At 41.3% G+C, this 11,801-nt stretch overlaps 1 protein-coding gene across 2 annotated transcripts; it reads right to left on the bottom strand.

Moving 5' to 3' along the window:
* Window positions 1-361: 361 nt before the first annotated feature.
* On the bottom strand, window positions 362-11,656 carry LOC139667092 (mothers against decapentaplegic homolog 2). 2 transcript variants are annotated; one of them, XM_071546495.1, is made up of 11 exons: window positions 11,513-11,656; window positions 9,990-10,398; window positions 8,282-8,371; window positions 7,836-8,029; window positions 7,117-7,251; window positions 5,859-5,933; window positions 5,418-5,471; window positions 4,940-5,152; window positions 3,832-3,969; window positions 3,219-3,363; window positions 362-2,616 (listed from the first exon to the last, which is right to left on the bottom strand). In XM_071546495.1, exons 2-11 carry the CDS (start codon window positions 10,223-10,225, stop codon window positions 2,493-2,495), a joined length of 1,404 nt encoding a protein of 467 aa, XP_071402596.1. In that variant the 5' UTR covers window positions 10,226-10,398; window positions 11,513-11,656; the 3' UTR covers window positions 362-2,492. The 2 variants fall into 2 exon arrangements, with proteins under 2 accessions (XP_071402596.1, XP_071402597.1); XM_071546496.1 differs by having other exon boundaries at window positions 5,871-5,933.
* Between the last annotated feature and the right edge of the window lie 145 nt (window positions 11,657-11,801).

Here is an 11,801-nt window from a genome sequence, read left to right as displayed (position 1 = left end):
ATGAATCCTCCCCGACAGTCATGACAGTGATCTTGAAGGCTGAAATCAGGTGTGATCAAATGAATCAGACACTCTTTCGAGGTCTCCATATTATCCCGTGATCTCGAGAAAACAAAAGTCGTTTTCTCGTGATAAATTATCTCGTTAACTCGAGAAAACGACTTTTGTTTTCTCGAGATAACGAGATAATTAACTCGTTATCTCGAGAAAACGAGCTTTGTTATCTCGAGATAACGAGATAAGTGACTCGTGATCTCGACATAACGGCATTAAAAAAAATAATTGCAAGCACGGCCGTTCTCGGCTTCCGTAGTGATGAGTGAGTGAATCTACATAAAAAAGGCACACACAAAAGTCAGAATCATCATGAGAATAAAAATCTTTATTAGTGTTTTATGAAGTCTGCATAATATGCCACACGCCTGAGAAGCTTATGGTCAGAAAAAGAACTGCTCTATCAATACCGCCCTCTACTGGTAAAACAACTGCGACATCTACTGTACTGACTGCTTTGCAAAAGATTACTGTTAAATACACACATACTGTACTACTGTTATGTATATGTACGTCTGGTCCACGTCAGTTTTGTAATGTATTTTTTCACATTCATATGTTGTAGGCCAAAGATAAAAACAATGTAACACTGGACCCTAACACATGGTTCAGTTCCCCAAATCCAAACTCACTAGGTGCACTTAAAGTACAATCACTAGTGCCGTAAGGTAAACACATTTACATCAATAAAAGGAGAAGGAAGGGGAAAAACAGATGTTAAACTCGCAACAGCCACATAATGACAATAATGGCAGAGTGCAAGCTAATAAGTCTTGTTGTACATACTGTATTTTATAGACAGGAACGAATACAATACACACATTAACACAGAATGTCCCAGTGTGCAGGCTCATTCGCTCTTCCTTTCTGATGTAAGAAACTGGAATACTGCCATGTTTCTGTAACATTTTGAAAGCCAATTATATCTGGTTGACCTTTACCCGCTTAACTAAGCACCAAAAGGCTTCAAGAGGTCAAATGTGAGGTTTTCAAAAAGGTGAAGAGATGAATGTCCATTAATATGTTTTACATGCCTCTGGAATCATTAAAACCATTACAGGAAAGCAGATTTGGGTTACAGGCAAATCAATTGTTTTGTGTACTTTAAATGCACCAGATTTTCTTTGGAAAAACAAAAGATAAAAACAAGCTACATCATGTGGGGCAGTGATTTTCTTACCAAGACGAAGGGCTTCAATTGGAAATAGATTCAAGCTGAACCTTTTGGGTAAAACGAAGGAATGATCCATGCTCTCCATGTCACTTTAAAAACAGCTGTGGTCTTGAAAATATTACTTTAATAAAAAGTGAACGACAGAAAATTTTAAGTATATTTATATATAAAAATACATGAGAATACAAAAAAAGTAGCAAAAGAAAGGGGATATAGGCTAAAAACAACATAGAATGAAATTCATTGATACCTTCAATTTCTCCTGGTGAGAGACTTTTTTAATGCTTCACCTTGGAGAGCCCCAGGACTCCCAGTGTCGTGTCAAGAAGAGAAAAAAGCTTTCGCTAACAGCTGATATTCTCTGGTCCCTGCCCAGTGCACCTGGCAAACCCTGGCCACGATCTCATTAGCTTCCATACCAGGCTGTTCAGTGGGGGTGCAAATCAACTAAACCAAGGACACGGAAGAGTGCCATATAATGACAAAGAAGTAAACTACAGCCAGACCGAGTTTGCAGTTTGTTTTGGGTTTTTGATTTAGTTTTTACTAACATTCCTATTTGTCCATTAAGAGGTATGTCTTATAACGACACACATCAAGAGTTAAAAAAGGGCCATTCTGGCAAAGAGTGAAGTCAATTCAGCAATCAAATTTCATAAACACAATGTGGCGTTTCCCTCACAGGAGAACGGCCACCAAGGCCATCGTTTCTTAACCAAGCCAACTCCCCCTGACAAAAGATGGGTCCTAGTTTCCCGGAGAAAAGTAAACTTAGGTTCAGAACAATGGTTGGGGTGGGTTGGACCAAAAATCATTTTAGCATTCAAGCTTGTGTTACTCATACAAGCAATCTTCAATACTGAGAAACTATTCACAGATATTTTTGGTATTTCCCCCTGCTTCCTGGACTAAAAACCAATATACATTTTATTTGTACCACAAATAGATCTAATATTAAGGATTTGGGGAAAAGCAATTTAACAAGGTGCATGACATAGATGGGTAACAAAGTGCCAAATTCTATACTGAAAAGTCTGTATGTGTGTGAGTGCGAGTGTAGGTGCGTTTGTTTGTGTGTGTGTGTGTGTGTGTGTGTGTGTGTGTAAAGTTAAAAGAGGGACGTGGAACTGGGCCACAAATACTATGAAGTATGTTACAGAAATTCATTCTGTGGGGTTTCTATTTTTTCATGATAGGACTCACAAGTTTAGAATTTCATGATCTTTGTAATGGGCTGACGTTTTTTGGGTGTTTCCTTAGCTGTTTAGGACATACTGGAGCAGCGCACAGACGGGGAACCCATCTGGGTCAGAACCTTGTCCAGCCACTGCAGGGGTCCGTTCAAATGCAGCTCGATCCAGCAAGGAGTGCTTGTGACAGTCTGCCGCCTGGGAGACAAAAACAAACATCTAATGTCTGGGCTCTGTTGATTTACTTTGGAACATTGGAAGGAAATTAACCCTATTCTACTGCAGGTTCTACTGTAAACACTCATTGTAAGTTGCCCTGGATAAGAGCATCAGCTAAACTCCTTAAATGTAAATGTAAGATTGACATTACAATTCAAGTAAAGGAAGCAAAGCGTGACTTAATTTTGACCATGTCTTCGGCGGTAGCAAGGAGCCCTGATGTGGACAGTCCTGTGTACCAGTGCAATTCCTCAGTCATCCCAAATATTCACAGATCAGAGAGAAAATATGCCATTTGGTAGACACTTTTATCTAAAGCACCTTACTGTCCCACAACTGCATTTATGTTCAGTGTGTGAGGCCCCAGCGGGAGTCAAACCCTTAACTGACAGTTTCAGGTGCATGTTCTATCTCTTGAGCTACAATGGATAAAAACTATAATAAACAATGTTCAGGAGTTCTAACTATTTTGCAAAGACAGTATCAACTTTCCCTTGTGTAAAAAAAATAAAGGGATATTTTCAAATATAGTTTTAGTGGCAGTGTCACACATTCCTTCCATAAGACATTGCAGTGCTCACCTGTACTCGGCTCCCCAGCCTTTGACAAAGCTCATGCGGATGGTGCACATCCTGGTGAGCTGGTAGACAGCCTCGAAGCCCTGGTTGACTGACTGGGCCAGCAGGGCTGCAAATTCCTGGTTGTTGAAGATTTTCAGGTTACAACCTGGAGAGACAAAGAAGGGCAGTTTGTGTCAGTTGTCCCAGTGGCTTTTTAAAAACCTTTTATTTATCTAGGGTAGATCTGCTGAGCATGCTCAGCACTGCTCTGCTTTACATGGAAGCAATCAAATATTCACACCCAGGAGCTGCTTAGTACAATCACAGTCTTTTCAGTCAATGTTCAACTTCACTCAGTTGGGTATTCGGTGCCTTGCTCAAGGGTACATCACTCCCAACAGTTGATGGAGTTGAGGGTTGAGGGGGAGAATGTTCATCACTGACTTTCCCAGCTGGTCAGGGGATTGAAACCATGGAAGTATTGCATTGCAGAGCATTGTTTGGCCATGCCCACTCACCAGTTGGCTTTCCAAAATGGCACAGAAAGAACTGAGACAATTTTACACTAGTTGGCTAGACGTTAAATTAATCGTCCGGACTGATTGCTATACGAGTAACATTTTCAACACCTTACCTGGAGGGATTTTGCACACCGTTGCTGGGTGCCAGCCATACCGCTGGTTGCAGTTTGGACTCTGGACAAAGATGGCGCTATCACTCAGACACTCAGCGAATACCTCTCCTCCAATGTAGTACAATCTAACTCCTCTTCCTGTAAACAGACCAACACACACATCAGAATCATTCCATTTAGTTTCCAAGTACAATAAACATACAAGAAGTAATAGGATGTGTGAGCTTTCACATCTTAGCTACACTGATGACACCATTGTGATTTGATAACCAACACGACATACAAGCTTTACATTTATTATAAAATATAGAAAGATTAAGAGTGTAAATGGATGGCTAAAGATGTGAAGCAAATTAGTTTTGCTCTTTTTTTATTCTTAGGCCATTGGAAAGAGCAGTGTTATGTGCCTACTGCATTTCTGGGTCATGGGAAGGCCTTGTGGCCTTGACTTTTGCGCTCCTTATGTGCTTGTAGGGATGAAACAAAAGTTTGTGAAGGGAAATTTTGTGATACAAAAGTTTGACAATATGCATCGTGGAGGTGAAAAAATTATGCAATATTGTTACATCCCTACTTGCTAGAAATGCAGGTGATCTAGGATCTCTGTTGTGCTAGGTGGGAAATTAACACAGGCCATTGGCCAAATGCTGGTGATTTTTGGCTGCAGCTCGTAAGGGTTTTCAGTAAGGTTATTTTTTTTATTTTAAAGATTTATTTTTGGCATTTTCATGCTTTATTTGATAGGGAGATAGTTAGAGAGAGACAGGAAGGTATGGGAGAGAGAGGGGGAGGACATGCAGGATTTCAACCCGGGTCGCTGCGGGAAGGACTGAGCCTTAAGGTACGCGCTCTACTCGGTGAGCCACCGGGGCACCCCTCTGTAAGGTTATTTTCTAAAAATCATTTGGCTAATGAAATAGTGAAAGTGGCTGGTAAAGTTTAACAGTCATTGTGGCCTGTGGATTAAAGTTCCCTGCTCTGTTTGCAGTGATGTCAAGTTGAAAAGAACCTCAGTTAAAAGCCCAACATGGAAATAGACCAACGGTTTACCCATCTGACCAATAGAGTACCAGAGACATCTAATGCTCTTGGGGAAGACTGTGCCTACCTATGTGCCTCCGGGTCATCTCCACAGTGGCATTCCTGTTGACATTAGACAGCAGGCCCAGGCAGAAACGCTCTGAGTTGGATGGGTCTGTGAAGCCGTCCACTGTCAGCGAGGGCTGAGAGGCGTGGAACGTCTCGCCCACACGCTGGTTCAGCTCATAGTAGGCTATCGAGCACCAGAAGGCTGGCTCAGAGTAGGTCACCGGCTGCAGGTCTAGGGTAGAAGATCAGGTCAGTAAATGTTATCACAACCATCTCATTTTGGAGCAACATTCTTCATGCTCTTGAGAAAATGATGACATGAGTAGGAACTCGTAATGTGTGTGGTTGCTGTTTGTTTTGTTTCAGTCTTTGGTATATTTGCATTTGACAGTGTTGATCAGACCTGAGTGATGTAGTATCTGCAAAAAACAATTCTGCTTGATTTCACCTGGCTAGAGTACCAGATGGGTGGGGTTTAATGTTTTTTTTCTCCTTACCCATGCTGTGATTGACAGGGGACAGAGTGCTGGGGGACAGCTCTGCAGGAGAACCTGACATGGACAGAAAACAGGAGGTCATATAGTTAGATTTGTTAACAGATGGAAAATCAGGACTGTATAATGTGATGCAATTTTTCCAAATGGATTCCTGATTTTGGGACAAAATTATGTACATTCCTTTACTAGAATAGCTTTACTAGTCAGGAGGAATAGTAGCTTTATTATTTGTTATATATTAGTCCTGTACAGGGTTTGTTTCTTAACGAGCAACTGCTGTGTTGTTGACTGTAATATGTTTATATATCATGTATGCGTTTTTTGTATTTTCTGAAAACAGATTTATTCCTTGAAGGACAATAAAGACTTGACTTTGACTCAGCTGGGGTGGTGAGGCAGACAGACAAGAGAAACACAGAGGGAGGCACTAGTCTAGGGTACCTGTGTCCATACTTTGATTCATCTGTTGATCGCTGGCCTCCCCATCTTCACTGATGTAGCCTGGTGGTGGAGTTTCTATGGCAATGATGTTGGGGAGAAGGACATGAGTTGTTGGCTGTGGTTTATCATCAACTATTGGTCTGAAGTGACTTACTAATCTTAAATATAATAACAAATGCAGAGGTAAGTCTCATCTCTTTTGCTGCATGTGCCAGAAAGATACAACCGCATGTGTAACCCAGGATATAGAGGATGACAATTTTCCCCTGGTTTGTTTACAGTTTTCCTCAATCGCTTAGATGCATTTTCCCCAACGCTAACCTCATTCTCAAAACTCTAAGTGCAATTCCCAAAACAGTAAAAATGTTTCTCACAGCACTATACCACTCGTGCAAAAGAACCTAAAACACTCAAAACAGTAACCACATATGTCAAAACACATAAAGTCGGTCAATCACTACAACACTAATGGATAGCCTTTGATCACTGTGTAAAAACTGCCACAAAAATGCAAAGTATTCGCATCAAAACTGGACAGATTGTGTAAAGTGTTGACAATTCAAAAGATTGTCCCACACACAAATATGAAAAGAACATGTTTATACAGTATTCATATATCCCAAAATTCCAGATAATGACAAAATGAAACAAAGGCAAGCCTTGTTACAGTCCTGAAAACAAAACACATTTCTATGCAATGTTGCCATAATTACAGTCAAGTACTGTAAGAAGCATTCAAAGGGCAGGTTTTGCTTAACTGTCAGAAACTCAGTGGGGAAGTGACTCACTGGAATCACACGTCACACTGGCCTTTTCTTTTGTACAAACACAATGCATGCTGTACATAGTATTTTGTATGTACGGATTTACATAATGAACACGTCTGAATCCATGTGAGGGTGATAGAATTTGACTGAAATCAATATAATCTATTTTGATTAGTAAAACTTACTTTATTGATGTTGTGTCAATTGTACATGTGTTTACAGTGTGTTTTGCATTTTGTGTGAAAGCAATGAGAAATTATATAGTGTTGTGGGCTGTGGAGTTAGTCATTTTAGGATTGCTTTTAAGTGATTCAGAAAAACTGTAAAATGATAAAATGTCAAAAAGGCAAATCATAATTTCACCTATACAGATACAGAACATACAGTAGATGAGCCCTGGAAAAGCAGTTGTTTCTGTTTCAGCTCTCAAATAATATCACATAACGGATCAGTCATACAGTTGTTCCCATGCAAACCTGAGATGGACTAACCTGGTATATAGTTGTTTGGGGGTTCGATTCCTGCAGGAAAGTTTGTGTTCTCAGGTATGGAATGAGTATAGTCATCCAGAGGTGGCAGCTCTGTCAGGATTTCCGAGTGTCTTGGCACGAGAACAGGAGGCAGCACTAGAAAAGTATCAGTAGAGATTACAGTTACAGCAATGTAGGCTTTTGAAGGCTGATACTAATACTTTTGGATTGAAGCTGCAAATAGCCAATATGTTGTGTCAATATCAATCTTGTTAAATTTGACCATTTTTGTGCAAAATTTTAAAAAGATTCTGTGTTTTGAATGGAATTTTATTCTTGCCCGAGTGAAAAAGCCTCTGAAACAGCATTAAGATTATCACGGGACACTGAAACTCTATTGAAACCTATATTAATTAATTTCTTAGGTTTACATCTACTTAAGGTTTCACTTAAGGTTTTACAGATTGCCATTCCTGAAGCTGTTGAATAAAGTGGCACTGAAGTGAACAAGAATCTAGAATGTTAACACCTAACATTCAGTTAAATTTTACTAATCCCGATGGGGGCCAATGGATTTTTAGGGTACTTCAGGCAACAATCAGGCAAAAGAAATTGAAAAAGCCAGAAACGTTGTTTCCCTGCATTGAAATATGTTTCTCTGGTTCCATAAAACATCTCTACAAAATTATGGTAGGGTTCATGCTTGGGAGACAAATGTCCCCCGGACAGTGCCAGCTCACCTGGAGTCTCCACCCTCTGGTAGTGGTAGGGGTTGATGCAGACCTCGTCCTTCTTGAGGTGGAAGGCATACTCACAGGCCTCGATGGCGCGCAGCTCGTGGTGGCTGTGCAGGTCCGGCCATCGCCACAAGCGGCAGTAGATAACATGGGGAAGCCCCTTCCTGTGGGAGACCTGCAGGCGTCCATCCAGGGATCTGATTGGACAGCAACCAGGACATGATGGTGAGACAGGTGGGAAGTACACAGGGGAGGGGAGATGGGAAAAGGGGAGGATGATGCATAATATGGCCAGGTAGGGGAGGGAAATGGAGATGGATCGAATGGGGTAGTCACGAGAACGAGAGGCAAAGATGTTCTCAATGTCCGTCACCCCCCCCAATACTGTAATGACAACTTTCCCACATCAAAGTTGTATGCAACACCATACAATAGTTGAGGATAGTCACCTGGTTTGGTCAGGGTAGCTGTATAGGCCTGATGTATCCCACTGTTCTATCGTATTTGGTGTACTCAGTCCCCATATTTCAGAGCAATTGCTGTGCACAGAGAAAACAACAAAACAAAAACAAAAAACAAATGATAAACATGGGACATGGATCATTCAGAAATATCAGTATGGGTAATGTAAACATTAAAAGGCCTCTTTTATTGGAGTCTTATGGGGAAAAAAAAGACATCAAATTCATTTTCAGCTGGGGAAATGAAAGATGGGAACTTCAAATAAGAGAAGCCTTTTTGACAGAATCAAGGAAAAAAAATATAACATGGAATTCACTAACACACAATGAGACTGTTGGTGAGACAAAGAGCATTCTTAAACAATTGTGGCATTGTATCAAACACTGAAAATAACTCAAACTTTTTCACTACAGCCGTTTATGTCAGAGGCAGTGAACTTATCTGGAGACATTCAAACAAACACTGAAGACACACAATGGGACAAAAGGGGGAAAAAACGGAGGAGGCAACCTTGGAAAGGAGTACATTTCCATTTTCAGACATTCTCAAAACATTCACAAGAAAATGGTAAGAAATCAAAAACATGGAATGAGGAAGAATGACAGAGTAGTTGCTTCTGAATAACAGGACAAGAACAGACTCTGTGTAATGCTAAAAACACAACACCATGTACTAATTAATTCAAGTGGGATCTCATCTACCATTCAAAACCACAATATTCTGGTTCATAACAGGGCGGGAAACCAACTTTTGTCCACCAGCCATAGTGACTTGTACATCTTAAAATCCTAAAAAAAAAAAAACAACTACTTTCACTGTGTTACCAGCAAACAAGGTGTTTATAATAGAATAAGACCAAATGATGAATGGTTACCTGCCAAAGTGGCTGGCAGGGTAGACAAACTCATCAGCGATAACCAAAATTCACAAACATATGGCTGGTGGAAATTTCCCACCCTGGCATTATTTGGGGTTCATAACCCACCCTCTGTCATGCAGAAATCCTGTACTACTCCAGAGACATCTACAATAAATTTCATTCACATCAAACCAGCCATTATATCTCTACAAAAATACAACAGTGCAGCCTAGAACAATTCTCAGGCGATAACGACCGTCCAGCTATCTATAGACATACAAACATCTGACGTGGTACTTGGCGGCACATCAGTGAGGAATGAGTCTGTTAACACAGCGTTCCCAGTGAACATGAGTCTAGGGAGGCCATCAAGGCTGGCTGGCTGGTTGATAAAGAGAACATCCTCTCTCACCCCTTTTAACATCTCCCCCTATGAGAGCAATACACATCAGCCTCACTGTCAGCGCTGTTAAAAACAAACAGGGATGTGATTTTCCCGGCTGTACCAGGACTTCATGTTTTGGAATTCCAACTCCCATTCCTTTCTAATGGGAAATGGATTTTGTTTTACTTTTTTGTATCCCAAATCACATCCCTGAACAAACCTTTTCACATGTTTGGGAGTTTAACAATCTCGACAGTCGTAGAAGGAAATAAAAGTTTAAAAATCTAAGTGCAAGATCCCTATCTATTCACATGACGTTCCATGTTTTGCATTAGACAGAGGTCTTAAGCAGGTAGGCTTGCAGACACATGGGACACAAGTGTCTAACTAGCACAATAGCAGCCTTTCCTCTGACACTAACTTGGACGGTAGTCGGTGTCAGTCGGTATACCTGGGGATGGTGACACACTTGGTGTTGCAGTTCTGTGTGGTGATGGCTTTCTCCAGCTCGTCCAGCTGGCCTGTTTTCTTCAGCTTCTTCACCAGGCTCTTCACTGCCTTCTCGCACCATTTCTCTTCTTGCCCGTTCTGCTCTCCGCCGCCCGCTCCACCAGGGCCACTGGCTGACTTCTTCCAGCCCAACAGCCTCTTCACCACAGGAGGAGTGAACGGCAAGATGGAGGACATCTTGGTGGGGCTACCCGAGAGTCTCCAGTGAACTCAACACACGGTCACACACAGAGGCAGAGGGGACCTGGAGGCACAGTTTGGGCCCTTGCTCTGGTGTGGCCCCTCTACTGACCAAGGAGTCACAGGGCGGAAGCCAGTGCTAGCTGGATATATTCAAAAAAGATGGACACCTTGGGAGAAAGTCAAACATAAAGTATATCATTATAACCAAAATACAGTTAAGAGTAACCATATCTAGGATCATGCTAACATCCAAATAATAAAAGCGCACGCCATGAACGAGGTATGTTTTAAATGAATGGAAATTGTAATAGAGAAATAAGATAAGATTGTTTTGGCAGCAACATTGGTAACGTTACATAACAGAGCCTCTTGCCTCTTATGGAAAGTGGAGCATTCAGCGAGTTGGACAAGCAGACCGTCCACTTGACGTTAGCTTGTCACAAATACGGCTGGACATGTAGCTAGCTTGCAAACTTACAAAGTTAACAAACAGGGTGTGCCTGAATGTGTCGCATTCCGTGGATGCAAGCATTCACCACCAGCTATTAACATAATGAATAACGCTGGCTAGTATGCGCAATCAAATGAATTTAAACAAGGAGAGTATTTGTGACAGGCCCCCCATTGCTAGCACCAACTGGCTTGGCAAGTTAGCTGCAAGGCCGGCTGCTAGCTACCTGGTGGGGGGGGGCCTAGCTTTGAGTCAAATCACAACAATAAGTTCACTAGCGTTAGCTTTCTGTTGCACTTAAAGTTAGCGAACGAATATCATTGAAATTGCGTTTTACAGTTTAATTCTGTATTAAAATTAAATTTACAATCTGTTGAAAAAGCCATAAACAGATACCTCCACTATTTGTGGAGGCTTCCTTATCTAGCTAGGCCAGCTAACATTAGCTCAACTAAGCTAGCTGCCAGCTTGTTATCAAAAATCCTTTTGTTGTGATCCACGAAAAAGCCTCCTGTGCGCAACAGTCAAGTCGCGCTACTTTGCTCACTAACGTTAGCTCGTCAAAGAAATTAAAGGTCTAACTAATCATAGAAAGTTAAAATAGCTTATTGTCAATTTAAACATTGTATTTCAATGCAGCTATTGAATGTTTGGAACTTGTACTAAAATAGAGACACGGCACCGAACCGGAGAGAAAACGAGTTAGCATCTTGAACGGAACTCTTCCAAACTGAACCCTGGCTCCCGCTAGCTAACGGAGCTAGGTCGCTCACACAAAACACAACACGCTTCAAAGTCGACAAAACAACAAAAAGTATTTTGGTAGTTACCCCAGTTATTAGACTCCAAACCTCCACTTTTTGTAGAAAAAGATGTGCACAGCTCAATAAACACCTTGCTGGCATGAAAGTGCCTGAATTGTTTTCTATTGCAGCTAATTTTTTTGACAAGGGGCTTGTTGGCTCTTCTCAAGTTGCTACTAGTGCTACTGAAGCTAGTTAGCCCGGTTAGGTAGACCGGAACAAAACGCTCAGACATACATGCTAGCTACGTCGGAAGTCTTAATCCCGCCTCCTAAAAATGATTGGAGGATTTTAAGCAGAGATAGGCTCAATAATG

The sequence above is a fragment of the Centroberyx affinis genome, unplaced genomic scaffold (assembly GCF_046629955.1).
Source record: "Centroberyx affinis isolate AG114_WGS23_722 - 3 ecotype Tasmania unplaced genomic scaffold, CSIRO-AGI_Caff_v1 ptg005288l_1, whole genome shotgun sequence".
Classification (NCBI taxonomy): Eukaryota; Metazoa; Chordata; class Actinopteri; order Beryciformes; family Berycidae; genus Centroberyx; species Centroberyx affinis.
The sequence above is the reverse complement of the archived record's forward strand: the minus strand, read 5'-3'. Positions and strand labels throughout refer to the sequence as shown.

Bases quoted from the DNA above. Each gene is read 5' to 3' on its own strand.
- LOC139667092 (XM_071546495.1), bottom strand. From the start codon at position 10,225: ATGTCCTCCATCTTGCCGTTCACTCCTCCTGTGGTGAAGAGGCTGTTG. The intron at 7,252-7,835 runs GTGAGCTGGCAC...ATACTTTTCTAG, and splicing joins CCAGAGGGTGGAGACTCCAG to TGCTGCCTCCTGTTCTCGTG. The intron at 5,934-7,116 runs GTTAGTCCATCT...TCATTGCCATAG, and splicing joins CCCAAACAACTATATACCAG to AAACTCCACCACCAGGCTAC.